We start from the raw sequence: 20,315 nt of genomic DNA on the forward strand, positions 1-20,315 counted from the left end.
TAAAAAAGAAAAAAACAAAGGTAAATATGTGATGCAACAGATGTATTAATTAACGTGAAGGTGGGAGGCATTTCACAATGTATATGTATATCAAATCATCATGTCGTGTACTTTAAATGTTTTATAATTTTATTTGCCAATTATACTTCAATAAAGCTAAAGAAAAAATAGATACATAAAAGTAAAAAGACAACGTCAGAACTCAAGGTTGACTTCTGAATGAACGTGAAGGAAATGACAACACAACCATCGCACAGCGCTGTCGGATGAAGAATGCTCACTTAGGGCATAAGCCAAATTCAGCAAAAAAAAATAATTCTGTAAAAGAGTCAGTGGGATTTAATGAAGTGGATTTTTAAAGTGCCCTGAAAAATTAGTTTTATTTGACATTTTATTTCAGGGGGGAAATTATCCATCTATGTCTGTCTATTTGAGTTTTGTTTTTCTTCACAAACAATAATCAGATCCAAATGTTTTTCTGTTAATGGTAAAGCAAAGTGGTTCTTGGACATTTCTGAAACCTGAGCTTATCAATCATAAGAGACAACTGAGAATGAGAATCCTAACAAGTGAGAAGATTAGGGCAGAAAGTAAGACAGACTTGTTCAGCAAATGATTGTTTTCTACTGGAATTTTTTAAGATTTTGAGCCTACCACGTTGGAAATTACATTTTGGGGGGTGTGATGTTGGCCATTCTGTTATAATATAAATTATTAAGAAAAATAACCAGTTATTTTTATTCCTTATGTCTTTAATGTACAGTTTTATTAGTACCATAGTAATTCAGAATAGATGATTGTGAGATTTTCTTACAGGAAATGTGGCACTTACCCATTCGGAGACATTCCAGAGAAGCTTGGCCCCAGTTCCTTGTATACGAAGACTCGATATAGTAGCAGTGACCATGAAAAGGAATCCACGCGCTGTGCTCTGACTCTGGGCATCTGCCAGCCAGTTGTGGAGGTTCAGTGGCAGGGATTTCTGTTAGTAAAAAGACATTTAAAATAAACTAAAACCTGAAGTTTCTGAAGTACATAGAATAATATAGTAGTAGCTAAGGAAAATGTCATCACTTATCATAATTAAAAAAGGGTTCTAATAGTAATCATTTGGATCCACCATATTTATTATTGGGTTTTATTTTTACTTTATCATTTTTTTCACTTTAAATATATTTCAGTAGAATGTACCGTGGTATAGTGGAAACTAATCACACTCATAATTAAGAATGCAGGTCTATAGATACCTACAAAGATGTTAATAAGTTCCCCCCCAAAATAATTTGCAGAGGGAGATCTCTTTCAAGACACTGCTATCCTTTTCTGGATCTTAACCCCTATAAACCCTTCTTAGCTATGACTGACATCTGTGATATAACTAAATGCTATAGTTAAATTCTGGCACTGTGTTACTATCCACTTCTAAGACTGTATTTGAAGACCGTAGCACTGCAGCATCACTGACTCCAATGAATCTACATGCATCTACAGGCGTGCTCTCGACGTCAAAGGTAATCGTAATTTCCTGGGGAATCTGACATCATAGATTCAGAGGATAATCTCAGAAACAAAACTTCAGAAATTTATAAGGAGCAAATAAACTCTAGCAATGAAGAAAAATTTTCTATCCCCTTTATTTTGATCCATGTACATTTGTTTATTACCAAGTCTGTCTTTTGTTAGGTGAAAGAATAATGTTTTACCTTATTCTTAGGCTACCAAGACATGTTACTATTTAAGAATATCAAGAGTGGCATGTATTTGTTGATTGAGAACATTTCAAATTCCTTAATTGTTTTCGCGTATTCAATTACCATCTGATCTTTTGCAGAGAAGATAAAAGCTTTCATTACAATATGCTGTCTTCCAATAGCCATCAACATCCAGATAAACGCACGCTGATTTCAGCCTGGGCTCGTCAGCAGCCCAGTTAGTGTACCGCACCCTCCATTTATCAGTCCAAACATATTCATTATGGGTCTGCAAGAACAAAAACAACCATTAACGTGGAGCCTGCCTTCATTTAGAGAATACCAAAAGAACCAAGGGAGCATGAAAAACTATATTTAAGATTGTGATTTGATAAAGAATCTCCAATGTTTCGGAATAAGAAGAACATTATAAATCATTTCTACCAACTCAAATTCAGTAAATGCAGGCTTTCTTGGAGAGCTCCACGAACACATCCTTGGAGGCTAATTTCAAAAACACTGACTTAAAAACCTATGTCTTATTCTGTGAAACTCTATTTGCAGTCTTTCAGCGCAAAAGAGAAGTTTCATCTTGAGAACAAATAAAATATTTATTATATAATCATTGAAATGACAATAAAAATTAGTAATTTTCACTGAAGTCATGGACCCCTGAGAGAAACACTAATCTCTTTTGATCCTCTCATTGTTTCTCTGTTAAAACAGCGTCAGTGACAAATGACTTAGATAAGGTCACGTGGGTAGACAACCAAGGCACCTAGTTGTCTTGCCTTCTAATTAGATGATCTTTCAACTATAACTAATCATAATGGCAATTTTTAAAAAGCTGATTTTTTCAGTTTGCACACTTCATTTCCATGAAAGTTAGTTGAACACATTTATGGTCACATACAAATTAATCGATAACACCAAAAATTTACTTACCAATAACACCCTATTAACGATTTAAATGAGATTTTACAGTAAAGTCGAAGAACGGATGATATATCCGTGACACTAAGCAGAGATAAATTTTTAAACAATTCAAACCATTGACCCCTTTTTAATTGTATTATTTAATTTACCAAGCCAATTATCAAAGATTTAATGACAAAATCAAAAGCATGGGTTATCCCAAGTTAGAATTTTGTAGTATTCTACCATGTTTAATCAAATAATGCCTATCTAATCATTAACTCCATAGATGTAAGGAAGATAATAATACTGTTTTCGTTAAATGTTGATAGAGTGGAAAGCTATTTAATCTTTCTGAAAATAAATGAAAGCTTATTCTAAACTCACAAGAGAATTGCCAGCATGTCAGTGAGAAGAAAATGAGTGAATGATCAAGTGAATTGATTACTGAAAATAGAGTTAAAATAGACATAAAAATGTCTTGCCTATGTTTAATCACAGAAATCATTATAGAATTACTTCTTTTTAAATATTCACTTCCCTATTGAAGAAATACTCATTGCTTGAAGTATAAATTCCATCTCTGCATCACAGCATTAGAAGCTCTAAAAATCTGACACCAATCTACTTTACAGTTTTCTCCCCTTCTATCCTTTTCCCTCTTCTTGGTACTCCTTCCTTACGTTCCATCATCCTAGACGATATCCATAAAGTTTTACTTTCTCTGAGAAGCCCTCTTGGTCCTCAGCCGTGGCATCACTGACCCTTTCTCTCTCCTCTTGTGATCCTTTGTGTATTCCTCTCTTTGACACTTCTTGTATTGTCTCTTAACTACTTTTTGAAACTCTATTTCTTCTACTAGGAAGTTGCTGGCTGAATAGCTATGTGGATGGATGGAGGGAGGGAGGATAGACGGGTCATGGAGCATCAAAGACTCATTTTAGGACTATTTTGGCAACTCCTCCATCACCACTCTTACTTCTATGCCTCACCCTTCACTCCACTCCATTCTCTGCCAACCTTCCTTTCTCTGTTATGGAATACAGGGAATTGACTGAAATGAAATTTCTCATGCATGGATGGGAGCTCCACAACTTCCAGACTGATAGCAACTCTAGAATGCCTTGCCACGAAAAATAAGAAGTATCTTCTTCACCCAGGAACTATGCCCTGACTTGCTTTCTTTTTTTTCCTTTTTTTTTTTTTTTTTGTAAGAAAGATTGGCCCTGAGCTAACATCTTTTGCCAATCTTCCTTTTTGCTTGAGGGAGATTTTTGCTGAGATAACATCCGTGCCAATCTTCCTCTATTTTCTGTGGGATGCCACCACAGAGTCACTGGATGAGCGATGCTAGGTCTGCACCCAGGATCTGAACCTGTGAACCCCGTGGTACCAAAGTGGCGCTCGTGAACTTAACCACTATGCCATCAGCCCAACCCCCTGACCTGCTTTCTTAATTCTCATGGCATAGTTGTAATCACAACATTAGAAAAAAGAAATTAATAAATAAAACTGTTTAGATGCAGAATTTAATTTTAAGATTCAAAAGGAATATGAGAGTTAATATAAGTTAGATAAGGCTTTGTTTGATTTCCGACATACATTACTAGCTCGCGAGAGCCTTGAAGGCATTTGATCTCTGAAAGAGATCTTGTTCACGTTAGTATTATTCATACTGCCCGACACAGTTTCTTAGACATAACAAGTGCCCAACAGAATGAACAGAAAGGGAATAGTATTCAATCACAATTTATCAATCACGTCAAGTCGCACATGTTTCCAGTATCTTACCAAGTTACTGTTCAGGCCGATCCACACAGGTTCGTTAAACGTTTGCGTTTGCATCCACACAAATGCATTACTATAGGGATCTAGAATGCTAGCAATAAGGGAAGAGTGAAGCTTGCAATACTCCTCTGCTTCATACCATTGTAACTTTAATTTCATGAGTGAATAGCTACTTTCGCCATATTTGATAAAGCCATCTGTTGGAATTGTTGCTGGAGAATTAGGCAAGGAAGGGTCTGGAATAAAAAGATCATTTTCATCAGCATTATCAATAAACACTACTTGAGTGCCATCAATACATGACTACTATCTCATACATCACAAAAATAATCAGAATAGCACAAATGCAAGCTATCAGATGTTAAAAATATTTTCATGAACCATTTTGCACGAGAAAACAAAGCTCTATTTTTTAATCAGTATGCCTGATTGAATTAAATAATTTCCAAACGGTGTTTAGAATAATACAGCAAACATGATCAAGTCTCTAAACTGAAAAAACATATGGGCTTACAAATTCAATGAGATCCAGTATCTGGATGAAAAAAAATGCCACAGTTTAATCCTATAAATGAAAGAATATCATCCTGTCATTACTAATCTTTATTTTTCCATCTGGGTCAAATTTCAAGGTGAAGAACAGTCTTCTCCTCCCCCCCCACTCCCCAATCTGTTCCACTCTCTCCATGAATTTGCATCTATTTCTATCTGTTTGATGCCACCTGTGAGTAATGCACCTTCAAGAGACAGGTTTAAGTTCTGGCGTGAAGCTGTACACCGGTCCCTGGTTCATTTCACCTTGATCTCAGGATCAAGCTTTACTCTTACTGATGATTTCCTATGCCCTTCACCCAGACCCCCCATATCTTATCCAAACTGACTTAAGAGCCAGAGCCCTTGTAAGCCAGAGTCACTCTGGCTTTCTGACCTTTCCTCCTCAATCTCCTAGCATGGGTTTCTAATCGTTGTTTGAGGCCCACCCATACTCTGAGCCCCTCACCATCAAGACCCAAAAAAACAGCTTGTTTCTGCATGCCTTAGCTGGTGCCCTAGGGAAAAGGTCAGCAAAGGACAGCTGGAGTGTGAAACCTGGACTGTTGTCTGTTTCTGTAGCCCATGAGCTAAGAATGGCTTTTAAATGGTTGGAAAAAAAAATCAAAGATGAATAACATTTTGTGACACATAAACATTATATGAAATTCAAATGTGTCCATATACAAAGTTTGATTGGAACACAGCCACACTTATTTGTTTATATAGATAAGCTTGTCTATGATCACGGCAGAGCTGAGTAATTGCAACACAGACTGTATGGCCTCTCAAAGGCCACAATATTTACCATCTGTCTCTTACAGAAACAGGTTGCCAACCCCTGGTCTAGGGTTTGAGATATCCTTGCCTACCGATTTTGTCTTGGCCACTTCTCTGCCTTGTTCCACTAGACACCAACCTAATCCACTGTCTGCCTCGTTCTGTCACTACACAAATGCCAAACTTTCTTTTGATTTCGCCTGGTAAGGCAGCAACTTCAGTTCAGCAAGCCAGGCCAGCCTCCCCTTTCTTCTGCTGTTGCTGCCACCTGGTGTTGGTAGAATATTATTAAACTGAGAGACCCAGGCCAGGAGCCTGAACTGTCACGGCTGATCGGAACTGAACAATTTTATCATTTCCCAGCTTGTGGAGATCTGGGTTTGTCTTAATATCACTGGAAAATTTGGAGACTGCTAAAAGCGTGAAATGAGGCTTGAAGTAAAGCTAAAAAAAAATGTTTCATGGCAGGCTATATGCAATTGGGAAACTAAGCTCATCTGTCCATTTTGCCTGTTTATTAAAACATTCATAGAAAAAAATAAAGAAAAACTAAAATATTGAGAAGTTATTTTCTGTGGTTATATTATGGGTATTTTTTTCTCTTCTTTATGGTTTTCTGTATTTCCTAAAATTTCAACAAAAAATGTGTTATACATTTTTAAATGGTTTTTATTCATATACATGAATATATATATGTACATGTGTGCATATCTATCTACTTTTATATATCAAGAGAGAGGTTTTGAAAAATGAATAAAAATACAATAATACAATGAAAAGACTAAAGTCACCCTTAATCTCGATATCCAAAGATAACCACTATTTCTATTTTGGTGCATTTCCTTAATCTTTTTTGTTCTTATTTTTTTTATAGAGGGTTCATAGTGTTTTTTGCATAATTGATAGTCTATGAAATTTTATATTCTGCCTTTTTTCACTTTAACACTGGAAACCTTTCCTGAAGCCTCAGTCACCAAAAATCTTCAAAATATTTCTTATTGGTGGCAAATATTTTATCTCTTATGTTAATATTAAGAAACAAATGGATTTTTTTTGAGGAAGATTAGTCCTGAGCTAACTGCTGCCAATCCTCCTCTTTTTGCCGAGGAAGACTGGCTCTGAGCTAACATCCATGTCCATCTTCCTCTACTTTATATGTGGGACGCCTACCACAGCATGGTGTGCCAAGCAGTGCCATGTCCGCACCCAGGATCCGAACCGGCGAACCCCGGGCCGCTGAGAAGCAGAACATGCGCACTTAACTGCTGTGCCACTGGGTCAGTCCCAAAAAAAGGATTTTAAATAAGCTTGTGAACTGTCATTCACTCCTTCAAGGAGCCTTCCTCTTTCGCCCAAAGAACAGAGGCACAGATGGCACGGTTTGGCGTCACTGGTGGCCTAAGATTCTGGTGCTGTGGGGCATAAAAGTGACACGGCCTTCTCCGGCTTTGGGATTAACAGAAGGTTAGAATTCCTGCAGTACTTTTCAATCATCTGAAAATATCCTAGTGCTTTTCAGTCATCATGATGAGTTGGCATTAGTTCTCTGATTCGCCAGAAAGTGTAGAAAAATCTGTTAGACCTGGGAGAATAAGAACCTTCTGACTCAAACTCATCCTCCAAGAGCTGTGCTCAGGAAGACAACAGCCCACCCCACTCTCGACCCTCATCTTTATAATCTGTCTTTTAATTTCTGAGCCTCTTCTTGTGTAGCTAGACATTTTTATTCTAGTTTCACTAGACACGAAAACGTGTACAACCATAATCTTGATTCTCAGGAACTCTGTCTTATTTTCATTTAACCATAGTCAGGCTTCCTAAGATGAAAAACGGAACAGAAATCAGATAGCCACATTTTTAAAGACACAGAACACAGAACAAAAAAAGAAGCATAGACGATGTTTTGTGCCAATGGTTCTTAAAGTATGCAAGTTGAACTGAGGTATTCCTACTCTGACATTTTGTTTTAAAGGCACAGGGAGGCAAATATCCTAAATTTCTAACATTAGAAAGAGTTCCAACTTCAAGGTTAGACTGCACCAAACTTTCTGGTAATGGGTGAGGGGGCACATTCATGAATACATTATAGAAACCATCACCCTTTTTGTCTGTCACAGGCATACACGGATGAAAGTGAGAGTCAGACAAACCTGCTGATGTACAAGGGAATAATCATTTTCTTATAACACTTCATATTTTTAGAGCAGTTTAAGGTTCACAGCGAAATTAAGGAGGCAGCAATTAGAAAAATATCTATATTAAACATCCTCTGCTCTTGGGCCAGCCCTGGTGGCCTAGTGGTTAAGCTCAGCACGCTCCGTTTCAGCAGGCTGGGTGAGCTCCTGCAGTGGCAGCTCACAAACAAAAAGAGAAAGACTGGGAGGTCAGCCCAGCGGCGTAGTGGTTAAGTTTGCACACTTTGCTTTGCTGGCCCAGGGTTCATGGGTTTGGATCCCAGGCATGGACCATCAAGCCATGCTGTGCTGGCGTCCCACATGCAAAGTGGAGGAAGATTGGCACAGATGTTGGCACAGGAACAGTCTTCCTCAAGCGAAAAGAGGAAGATTGGCAATGGATGTTATGGTGAATCTTCCTCAGCAAAAAATAATAATAATAATAATCCTCAGCTTTTACAGGCAAGTGAAGTTTGGTAGAACTTACCAGAAGGTGTGTGGCATATATAGCCTCGCTTACTGTCACAGGTGTCATCCATCCATTTTCCTGCATCCTTTGATTTCCCTCCAATCATAACAACACAGTCAGCCTGTATGTTTATGGAGAAAGAAAAAAAAGTGTGAATCAACAAAATTATTTAAATCAGTTCATTAATAAGACAAAAAAATTCTTCATCCCTACCTCCAAATTTTAAGATCATTCAAATCCATTTATAATATATTCAATTTGTCTTTACAGTCTATGCAACTGCATCCATTTCCATGTGGATACCTCGTACTGAACTCTTGCTATTTTTTTGAAAACTAAATAGATTTTGGAGATAGGTCTGCAAAAATTTGCTATCAGAACTTTTACTAATCTCTATCAAAATTTAGGAACCAAGTAGACTAGGAGAACACAGTATCCTTTCCATACCAATTCTCATAATCCAAACCCAGAAATAGGCATCCTACTATTAATGGGAAATAAGTACAATCTATAGATTTCATTGCTAATTTAATTTATAAAAGTATTATTATGTATTCAGAGCAAATTGCTACTATACAGCTAGAAAGTTTCACCTTATTTGTAATCTTACAGGAGAATATGCCAGGGCTGGAAAAATATTCTATTTTTTTGTTGTAAATGAGTTTGCAATTTCAAGCTTCCATGGGATAGTCTTTAAGCCAAAAACTAGCAAAAAATTTGTGAAACCTGGACCTGTCAGAGTTTTCATCCAGCGTCATTGAATAGATTGGATAGATTATATTGGTTACATCATGTGTTGGGTTTTTTTAACCTATCAGTTCTAATGATTATCACTTACACTCATAATATCTAACACTATTCTAAGTACTTTACATGTATGGATTAATTTAACCTCACACTCATCCTATCAGGTCAGTACAATAATTAGGCCCATTTTATAGATGAGAGAATTGAGCACAGGGAAGTTAAATAACTTGCCCAAGGTTACACAGCTAATAAATGAGCATTCAGGCCTCTTGTCTAGACTTTAAGCACTACGCTGTATTATTTTAATTTTAATAGCACTACCATCCATCCAAATTCTCTATATAATAGATGAGATTAACAACCTCTTAATGAGCCTCTCAATGAGCAAGGAATGCAAAGTGTGCTGGGGGCAGGAGTGCCCTTCAAAGGTTTTCTTGTTGATAAAGAGCCGCAAAAGAAGGGAAGATTGGGTATTGTCTTGAGTGGTAACACCTAGACCTTCTCTATCATGAAGTAATGAAGATTTATGCCAGCATGTCAGGAGTCAAGAGGAGAAAGATGGAAAGACCCCCAAACCTTAATAATATTGTGTTTGGAAAACACGGATTTACCCCGTTCCCTGATCTGCAGCTATCACAGCTTGCACCACAGCTACAGCTGTCTTCCCAACCTGCTTGCCTCCAGTCTCAGGATCCCATGAGCCTCAACTCTCAGGAACCCCAATCCTACATGTCAAAGAATCTCCACTCATCCCCATCTCGCTTCTTAGCTATTCTTATCTCCCATTATCCTGGCTCAGAGTCTCTGCTCCACTCCAGAAAACACGTACACAACAAGCACGTTTCCACCCCAAAATACATATGAAACGTGCTCTCCCAGTCTCTTTATCAAACTGTATTTAATCCTTTCCATTTTCCAAATCCTGAAATTGCAACAACACAGTATGTGTGTTTTGATTCCATTTTTGTGAAATATAAACTTCATATTTTTACACACACTAAGAAAAAGTCCAGGCATAAAATCAACAAAAAATTAACAGTTTTTTTTTTTCCTGGAGGGTGAGATTATAGACTTTGCTTCTGCTTTTCTGCATATTCTTAAAACAGAAACTTGTGCAGCAATGATCTTTTTTTCTTTTTGCTTTACACAAAATTCACCTCCCATCCATGAAATGTTTCTAAGCAAATTCTACCTCACTACTTTAACTTCTTCAGTAAGTTTTCAGCCTTCATTTACATAATGAGGATTCAAATAATTTCTCTGCAGAAAATCAGTTACCCATCACCAAAATGTATCCACTCTGCACAGAACTACCAAATTAATGATCATAAAGATGCCATTTTGATCAGATCATTTTTTCTGTTCAAAACTTTGTTCGCTTCCCATCTGGCAAAGTCCAGACTCTTTCACAGGCCATCTAAATTTCTCTAAATTCTGCTTCCTGCCTTTCAAAGCCAACTCCTACTTCTTTTCTGCATGAAATACCTGCCACATCCACAACCATTCACTCCTGCGCAAAGCCATCTTCTGCCTTTTTCTGGAAGACTTTAATCCCCTTGCCCACATACCATGGCCTTCCCCATCCTCTTGGCAAGTCCCCCTGATCATTCTGTTTTAAACTTCTTGAGAAAAAGTCTCATAGCAGATTCTTTTTCATATTCCTTCTCTCCACCAATTGAAGGGCTTCATAGATATGTGTTGATCAATTAGATCATTCCACCCCATGATAAGTTACTTTCCTCCTAATTTCTATCATGCTTTATAGCTGGTCCTGTCATTATGCACTTTCATTTCTTTACTGTCTTCTTTCTTAGAGAAGCTTGTGGTCTAGCTTAAGTGTAGTCTTCTTGAAGGGAAGAACAAAATCTTATGTTTCTTCATGTTTTTCTCAATGCCTAGTAGGATGTTTGACATTGATTGGTTGACTGTTCAATGGCATAAGATTAAGAGTAGTAAAATAAAGAAGCAATCATCCGTCTCCTAGGTTAATGTACAAAAGCACTTCACACAGTGTTTTGCACATAGTAAGCACTCTACAAATGGTAGCTCAATAATGATAATGATGATGATGATGAAGATAACTTTAGAAGGACTGGTGCTTCCAGACATACACCCCAAATACTACAACAGCTTCAAGAGTTAGGGGCAACTGATGCAAAGATAGCTGGCAACTCTGCATTCAAATATACATCCTCACCACAACACAGACCCACAATGGAGCTGGCTTTCCCCATCCTTCATGATCGCCACCCTCTGCCCCCCAGGTTAAAGCATTCGTAACCGAATTTATAGCCCTCCCTTCAAGGTTGGCTCAGTCTGAAAGAGTTAAAGTCTGTAAGGATGGATCTGATCAAGGAGTACTCTGGTAGATTTTTCACGGAGGATAATCACTAATATGATGACTTTAAGCAAGCTGGCAGTGTATGGAGAGGTGACCTAAAAATGGTATTTACATCTTCATAGGAAAGACTGCTCCTTCTTCCACCAGGGTAACCTTTGCCCCAGTTTGTATAATAAACTCCTCGCCCATCCGTCCAAAGGAACGTGTGCTCTGAGTTGATGTCATTCAGCCCAGTCCAGGCATTAAAAGTGGAGTCCTTCATCTGGTAGGTAAGAAATGCTGAAAGAAAGTTTCACAAGATTAAACTTTGGGGGGAAATATTCATCATAAGGAAAATATTCAAAATATATTAATTTAAAAATACTGAGCATGTGACAAATGTCTTTATTGTTACTTAAAAGCACTTACCATGAAAGCAAACACATTCTAACTTTGGCATTGTGTTATCACTTCTGCTTTGGACTTTGAAAAGTTTTGCACAATCAAAGTCGAGGTTTTATCTGGGCCGCTGTAGACAGTTATACAGCTTGTGCCCTGCCCAAGGGCACTGGGGCACTGGGACAAGGAAAGCTAAAGTCCACCCCACACCCTACGCTCTATTTTGCACACCCAGTCTCGGTTGTGCCCTACCATCCTGCAGAAAGAGGTACCTTTTTCTAGTCCATGTAACGTCATCCTATGAGTTAGTAGGCATCCTGATTCTATAAGGAAGATAATCTGATTGTAAAAACTAGTGGGCAGAAAGGGCTCTTCACACAGAAAAGTTCTGAAAAGGAAAACTATTTTCCCAAACAAGAAGCATTAGGCTGTCAAATTAGCACTACCTTAGATTGCCAAACCAGAAGAGCTACCCAACTGGGACTCCTCCTGGGCAGCCAACTCCTAGGAGTCAGTGGCCATCCCCTGAGTGTGTTTGGACCCAGGAGGCATCCTGATGCTAAGTGTTCACATCATGAGGAGAGAAGATCTGCAGAAATTCAGAGAATATCGAGCCAATCTGGCCTCTTGATTCTTTATCAATTCAGTGGCTGAGAGGATGGTGGCAAACATCCAGAAGCTGTAAAAGGCTTCAATATGCATGTCCCATCCTCTCTTCAGGAGCCCATTCTCATGCCTCCCACACCATAGCAGCTGCCTTCTGCATCCAGCAGGGGCCATAGACACTTAGATGAATGAGCACCAACTCTACAGAACAACAACTTCCAAACATTTATGCTTAAACATGACTCGGGAATGCAAATAGGTAACTGAATGACTAAGCACTTGGGGTTACTAATAGAAGATGCGAAACAGAAAGAATCCCATAGAAATAGGATTATCTGTTTATTCATGAACAAACAATTTCACAGAAGGGCCTTTGCCATGTGCTCACTCTTTCACAGAGTGGAAGAGGCAGTGAGTACCCTGCTCAGAGATTTGCTTATTTCTCAATTAACTAAAGGTAAAAAAAAAAAAATTCCAATATTTTTCAGAGAGAAGTGTGAGTAGATATTTATTTTGGTTTTATTTCATTTCCTAAATAAGATCATAACTTTTACCCTATCCTCAACTTGAACTGAAATGTGGAAAAGCTCTACCTGCCAATATTTCAGCACTCACATTTTTTCTGCCAACAACCACAGTAAGAATTCAACAACATGTGCCTATTTTGCCAGGAATAATGTTATTTTATCTGAAAATTGTTTCCTTCTGCACATCTCTATTACCCAGGTTCGAATTTTGTTATGCCAGGAATCAGCACTTTGTGGTTAAGAGAGGAAATCAATTATTGTGTCTCTCTGCTGGGTAGCTAAGCCCAAAATGTGGTAGGCCAGTTAGAGAAATGTCAATATTACATTCTTAAAATTATGTGTGTGTGTGTGTGTGCGCTATGGTTTAACCCTTTTCTTTCAGTGTCTGGTGAATTGTTGAACTGGTCGACGGTTCTCAGTGAAAGCATAGTTGATTTCTTGTATAATGTGTTCCAAGAGAGCATATGGTGGCATTTATAGAGTAAAATAAACATTTGGGAGAGCACCATATGGGGTTCTAGCGTCTTTCCTCTTTCTTATGTTTCTTGAGACATACCATTTTTTCCAGGAAATGATTTTAGAAGTCAAAGATTCTTGGAACCAAAAAGGAACTTAGAAATTATCTAGACCACATCCCTCTCCTACAACATCTGGGTCAATTCACATATACGACTAACATTTATTGAGCATCTGTCACCCTAGGTACGAGTCAATATATGTGACTCTACAGCATCCATTTGAACACCTTCTGGGTTAAGCATTTTCACAGCTCTTTAGAAAACTCACAAAGCAGCCCATCCAACCAGTTCTCATTGCTAGAATCACCTCCTAATTTTGAGCCTAAATCTATATCCATATAATCGCCACTCGTTGGTTTTGGGTCTTCCTTCTGGAGCCACACAAGATGGTCCTTCAAAGCCCACAACATCCCTCTCCAGGCTGTAAAACTTGAGAGTCTTTCAAATATTCCCCATGTGCCACTTGCTGTGGCTTCCAAATCCTTAGTCACTTTCATCTGAATCGCCTACGCTTGGTCAACATCCTCCTTAAAGTGACAAGTCACGAATTTAACCTAATATCTATTTCAGATAAGGTGGCCCCAAAAAGACCATGCAAAAGTGGTCAAGTACCTTCCTTTTGACAGAACTGTAATGAATTTTACAATCTGCCCTATGGATATGGCGAGTTTTCTCCTTCGTTGCTTTTCTCCAAAGCTCTGGCTTATCCTTATGTTTTATCAAAAATTTTTTCTCAGTTTGTTCAAAGTTCATATTTAAAAATCAGTTTTATTGCATTATAAGTCATGTGATCACGTGAGTAGAAAAGCAGTAAATGGGAAATCAGCAATTTTTCATTTTCTTCCTAGAACCACTCTATTTCTTTACCTCTTTGGGGAGCAAATTGGTTCAGAGAAAATAGAATTTTCCGGATTAAACAGGATTTAAGCTGGATAGACTCAGTTTACCCGGTCAGTTCTTTGACTCAAGCCTCTCTGAAAACCATTTCCTCATTTACAAAATGGGGTATTGATACCTGCTTCATAGAACTGCTATGACAATGGAAAAGGTACTTTATACATAGAACACCCAACATGGCGCCTACAACTGAATAACAGTTCTCAATACACAGTTGATTGTTTTTTCCCCTTCCCAGTTCCTACTCTGGAAAACCACAAAATCATTTGTTATCAGCAATATTCGATCATTTTATGGGAAAAATTACATATTTAATTGTACCATTGATTGCACCATGGTCTACGTACCTTGCTCTTTTTCGCTGAGGATAGACACCAGATTTCCTCCAAATCCCGTGCAAGCTTTCCGTGCCTCTTGCCAACTTTTTCTTTCTTCTTCAACAAATCCAAAGACTTTGAAACACTGAGATGGAAGGGAGAAAGAGCCATCAGGATTAACTAAAGATAAGAGGGAAAAGACCAGCGAAAGACATCAAAATCATTTATGAACATGATAGCTAAACATAAATTTTCTCCCAATCAAATAGAGATCTAAAAAATTGTCAGTTTTTTTACACACAAACTTTCTTTGCAAAGTTTTTTTTCTCCCTTGGGACAAAGGGTACAACTATCTGGATAATATCTTCAAATTTACTCTCAATTTCCACGGAGAATTTGACATGGGGATCTCCACCTATTCTTGCCTGAAATTTTCTAACGTGATAAGGTCAGCGAGTTAATTGCAAGCTGAAAGATTTGCATTGTCACTTTCCCTGTTGATCAATGTCTAGACTGCAACTCATTTTCTTAGTACCTTGTTATTGTAAAAACTCCAACCTTCCTTACAACCTCCTGGGACGGACGGCGTGGTAGGAATAGCCGTGGCGTTGATGCTGCTGTTATGCCGTTGGCAAATGAAGGCATTTGGATAACCACAATTAATGTCATTCCAAAACCCTGGCAAAGAACAAAATAGTCAAATTATATTTACATGTTTATGTTTAAAAACACTCTTTTTTTAAACGCATTTATATTTTACAAGAATTCTCAAAATGGTTTAGACTACAAACTTTGAATTTACACAAGTGACTCGAAAGATCTATGCAATATTCCCTTTTGCTCTTTCACTTAAACTGATAATAGTTCAACTTTGTAGAAGGCTTCCTATGAGCCAAGCACATACTTGGTGTTGCAGTTATGTTATCTAAATAACCAGTAATAGCTAATAATAACAACCTAATACTACCTAAACTTTATATATACTAATCAGTTGCATAGTTTTTTAGATGGATTACCTCATTTAATTTCTTAACAACAGATAGGTTCTGTCATTATTCCCATCTTACAGATAAAGATTGAAGAGAGAGACAAAGGAGACAGATAAACATTCTGAATATTTTCCTCAAATCACAGCACGAAAAAGTATTTCATCAAATGAGAAGTGAGAAGATTGACCGTGTCACTTATTAGAGTAAATGTTAAGCATCCATTCTCCTTACAAATTGAATGGCTATACTGCTAAAATTAGAATCCTCCTTTATTCCCTCTTCTTTTCTTGCCCGATTTAAGTGCACAACTTGCTGCTTTTAGCCTAGGGATGTAGGAAATGACACAACATACCACAAGGCAAATTCAAGATTTTTATATCGTCTACCTGAGTTTGAATACATGGTTACACAGTTTTCATCTTCATTTGCAAAATTGGGTTCACCTGTGGCCCAAGCCACATAATCCACTTTGCTTCCATCCATCCATCTGGAAAAGAAAATTCAGGCATTTAGCAACAATCCAATCATTAGAATAATTGGCTATAGCCTAGTGGCGGGGACAGGCAAGTCAATCAAAATGAAGGGCACACAGGAGCCTAAGTGAACAGAAGAGAAGGTTCTAGAGAGACTAGCAGGAAAACACCAAAGATGGTTGATGATTCCTGTGGCATTGCGCTTCTCTGCAGCAATGCAGTGCCTTGGCAAGTCTGTCTACTTTTCCATCTCTGGAGGAAACTACCTTTAGTCTTGAACTAGGAGAAGAAAAGGAAGTAGGCCAGAGCACAAAACCCTCCATAGTACTTCTTAGGCACGATTCCAACAAAACAAAACCACCCATAGAGAAATTAAGAATGTAGAGTTTCTTGTTAGGCCCATCGCCTGATTTTCATGTTTATTCTGGTCTCTCCTAAGGTACGTGGGCCAGTGCTTATTTTCATAAATTATAGAAATTCAGAGACTGTTAGCTGGAAAGAGACCAAGAGATCATCGAATTCGACCCTCTCATTTTAGAGATGATTAAAACGGGTGCTTGTCCAAAGGAGCATCAGACATCTCTGGTCTTTAAAAATGATGAGTGTGAGTTTAGGTCTCTATTGCTCAAAATGTCAATGACAGTCACACGGAACACATGTGGCTAAAACATGTGTATATGAGCCAGGAAGACATACCTGCTCTTCAAACTTAGGAGAACATGTGTATTAATGAACAAGGAAAGAAACCCCAAAAATGTACTAATTTCCTTCTTTCTGCAGCTTTTCCTGGCCCCTGTATCTAACGGAAAACAGTACAGTCATTCCTTTGAAGGGAAAGCATTTCATGCAGTTGAAAGAATACTTCAAAGTAGTGTTCTTATAGCAGGGAGGAGGGCAGCATGAAAGGACCCTTTGGTTCTGTGCACCAAGAGCAATCCAAATGGGAATCATAATTTTTAAAATACAGTAATGTGCGGCATAATGATGTTTCGCTGAATGATAGACCACATATCGGATGGTGGTCCCATAAGAAGTACCATACAACCTAGGGGTTTAGGAGGCTGTACCATCTAGTTTTGTGTAGGTACACTCTATGACGTTCACACAATGATGAAATTGCCTAACAATGCACTTCTCAGAGAGTACCCCTATTAAGTGACACATGACTATAAATTCAGTATTCATATCTGTATAATACCTGATCTTAGGATATGATTTACTAACAGGTGACATCTAAAAACAAAGGTAGGTGAAGTTTTGTAAGATTAAATCAGATTTTGACTTGTTTATTTGACAATTATAATGTTGAAAATATTAACAGGGTTATTTTATATTCTTCTGGGTTTTTTTAAAGATGCTTTTTAGATTGAGAACACTGCAGGATTTTTTTTAACGCATTCATCAAAACAAAAGTCTCAGAATAACTCTTAGGTATTTATCAGATCAGTATCCTAAGCAAAGTTGTTTTATTTTAATTTACTTACACAAACTTTTTATCCAAGCTGACCAATAAGCCAATAAAATATGCTGGTTGTGCATCATTCTTGTTTACCTAAAACATGGAAATTTACAGATATTTCAATCTATACTTACATAGTAAGCAAATTCTTAAATAAAACCTACATATTCATGAGGCAGCCTATTTGGGAACTTTTCTAAGGAAGAACTCATGCAGAAATGTTGCTGTATATTCAAAGTTATGCTTTTCATAGAAATAAAAACAAAAATATGCACACTATATAACAACCTGCATTTATAAAACAAATATTCTAAGTCATTCTCTATAGTATCAAATGCCTATAGTAATTAGACTGTTGAAGTCATTCTTTAAAACAAAGTAATCATTTGGGACTATCTGTCTAAGGAAAGACTTTTTCATCCACATATATATTTGTGCAATATTAGGAAACATCCTGAGAATTTCAAACCAAGGTATATCCACAAAGATAAAGATAAGTTAGACTACACTCTAATATCTTTGTCATCAGATGAATTTTTATTCTTTCATTACTGTTCAACTTATTTTTTTCTGCTCTCTCTCTCCATTCCTTTCTGGCCAATAACAAGGATACCAAGAAGCTTTTTAAGAGAAAGACTGAGCCAAGCACTCTTAGAAAAAAAATTCTACTTTCACTGTTAGCTGACAATTTTGGTAAAAGCAGAAAGATTTTTATGTTAATAATCAAGCTATACTGTTTATTAACCAACAATTTGCTCCAACTAAGACAGGTTTGTAAATTAATAATCAACCTGCACTGCACATAAAGGGTCCAGGATTGATCTATAACAACTAGTCAAGAATCATAACCTTTGAAAATTAAATTGGTGAACTCAAAACCATCAATTATGGATTCTCACAACACCCAGACTGAAAATTGTTTCTGGGTTCTGTGATTCTGCATTAAATATTCAAGAAATCTATGGCCAACACCCACCTCCCCTCCTCTGGCATTTTTACCCCTGATCTTAGAAGGTTCAAATTCAGCACATAATTTGAAATTGCACCATGGGGTACCATTTGTAGACATTATCTTAGCTTATCACATGTCACTATTCTATCCTTAAATTAATCATATTCTTACATATTTCCACAGAAACTTCTTTTCACTTTCGCTTTGAATAGAAACAAGATCAGCAAAATTCTTCTTGCAGAATTCCCGTGCTTTGTCCATGGTTTCCTTCTCTTTGCTAAAATAATACTGATAGTCTTTGTAAATAACCCACCCATCTTCAGTGACTGGTGGATCTGAAAAATTAATGGAAAAAGGTGACGAATTTTACTTAGACAAATTCAAGAATCTAGTATGTATCATATACAAAAGTGCAAAGGGCAGAGTAGTTATATCAGAGGTATCTGCAACTCTGAGAGCCCAGAATAAGCAGGATGTGTATGCCTAATAAAGAGTGAATTATCTAAGCCCAAATATCCACTTTCCACCAATTCTGTAAAATCTAGCTGCTTTCTGTCCCCAATTAAGTTCCATGTATCATTATTGGGTAAAAGAACTCTCAATGTTACTTTCATCAATAGTATAGTATAGTTGGAAGGATTTACATGCAGGGAGTGGAAGTTATTAGAAAGCAGCTTTCATCTCAATATAAGAAAGAACTAAGAGATGGACTTGGGTGCTTCAGTGTATGATTGAAGAATTCACATACCAGGAAGGCTCCTCTCTTAAGGCTTCTTCCAAACCATGGGATTCTACGGTTCTGTGCTGTAGAAGGCTGACTAAGAGCCCCCAAAGATACCCAGGTCTTAATCTTTGGAATCTATGAATGTAACCTTAGATGGAAAAAGGTACCTTGTAGAAGTGATTAAGTTAAGGATCTTGAGACGGAGAGATTGTTCAAGATTATCTGGATGGTCCCTAAATATAGTCACAAGTGTCCCCATAGAGGGAGGCAAAGGGAGATTTGACTATGGAAGAAGAAGGCTTTGTGACAAATGAAGCAAGATGCTACATTGTTGGTTTTGAAGTTGGAGGAAGGGGCCATGGACCAATAAATGCAAGGAATGCAGCTCTAGAAGCTAATAAAGTCAAGGAAATAGATTCTCCCTTAGAAACTCTGGAGGGAGTGTGGTGCTGTCAATACCTCGATTTTAGCCCTGTGAAACTGATTTCAGATTTCTGACCTCCAGGACTGTAAGGGAATAAACGTGTGTTGCTTTATGCCACCAAGATTGTGGTAATTTGTTACAGCAGCCATAGGAAACCAGTACATGTGATAAGAAGAAACCTGGGAGCTTAGATTTGATTCGTGAACCCTTGAGAAATTGTATTACCCTGCTTTATGTTTGTGCTTACGAGCATCTGTCTGAGGGAGAAGATGCAAGCTTTCATGAGATTCCCAAAGATGTTAAGAACCTCTGTTCTCCACCTCCCTAGGGTAAGTATTTTCTTCACAGAAAGGAAACAGGAAAGAAAGGCCATCAATATGGAGATGGAAAAATAGGAAAACACCTACTGTCTTGAGGAGCTGGTGTTGGCTCAGGTTTTGGTGTTTGTCCTGGAAAACAAAAGAAAATGAGATATAAAGTGTGCTCGAACTTCTGCTATCACGTATCCTTCTAGTTTCTCTATCTTCGTGGATCAATATAGCTAACAACTTCCCCTCTCTTCCACTCACCAAATCTCCCAGTATGTTGCAGGGGAGGAGAATGAAGGAAAACAGA

General features: G+C 37.7%; 1 protein-coding gene across 1 annotated transcript in view; it reads right to left on the reverse strand.

Moving 5' to 3' along the window:
* Positions 1-20,315, reverse strand: part of MRC1 (mannose receptor C-type 1) — an 89,237-nt gene that overhangs the window by 11,794 nt on the left and 57,128 nt on the right. Inside the window, exons 16-26 of the mRNA XM_008541233.2 lie at positions 20,108-20,149; positions 18,724-18,887; positions 17,626-17,693; positions 16,055-16,155; positions 15,215-15,357; positions 14,710-14,824; positions 11,549-11,715; positions 8,367-8,469; positions 4,398-4,630; positions 1,815-1,980; positions 833-982 (exon numbers count right to left, since the gene is read on the reverse strand). Coding sequence (XP_008539455.1) covers positions 833-982; positions 1,815-1,980; positions 4,398-4,630; positions 8,367-8,469; positions 11,549-11,715; positions 14,710-14,824; positions 15,215-15,357; positions 16,055-16,155; positions 17,626-17,693; positions 18,724-18,887; positions 20,108-20,149 — 1,452 coding nt within the window. The remainder of the gene's footprint in view (positions 1-832; positions 983-1,814; positions 1,981-4,397; positions 4,631-8,366; positions 8,470-11,548; positions 11,716-14,709; positions 14,825-15,214; positions 15,358-16,054; positions 16,156-17,625; positions 17,694-18,723; positions 18,888-20,107; positions 20,150-20,315) is intronic.

This window comes from Equus przewalskii, chromosome 30 (genome assembly GCF_037783145.1).
Source record: "Equus przewalskii isolate Varuska chromosome 30, EquPr2, whole genome shotgun sequence".
Lineage (NCBI taxonomy): Eukaryota > Metazoa > Chordata > Mammalia > Perissodactyla > Equidae > Equus > Equus przewalskii.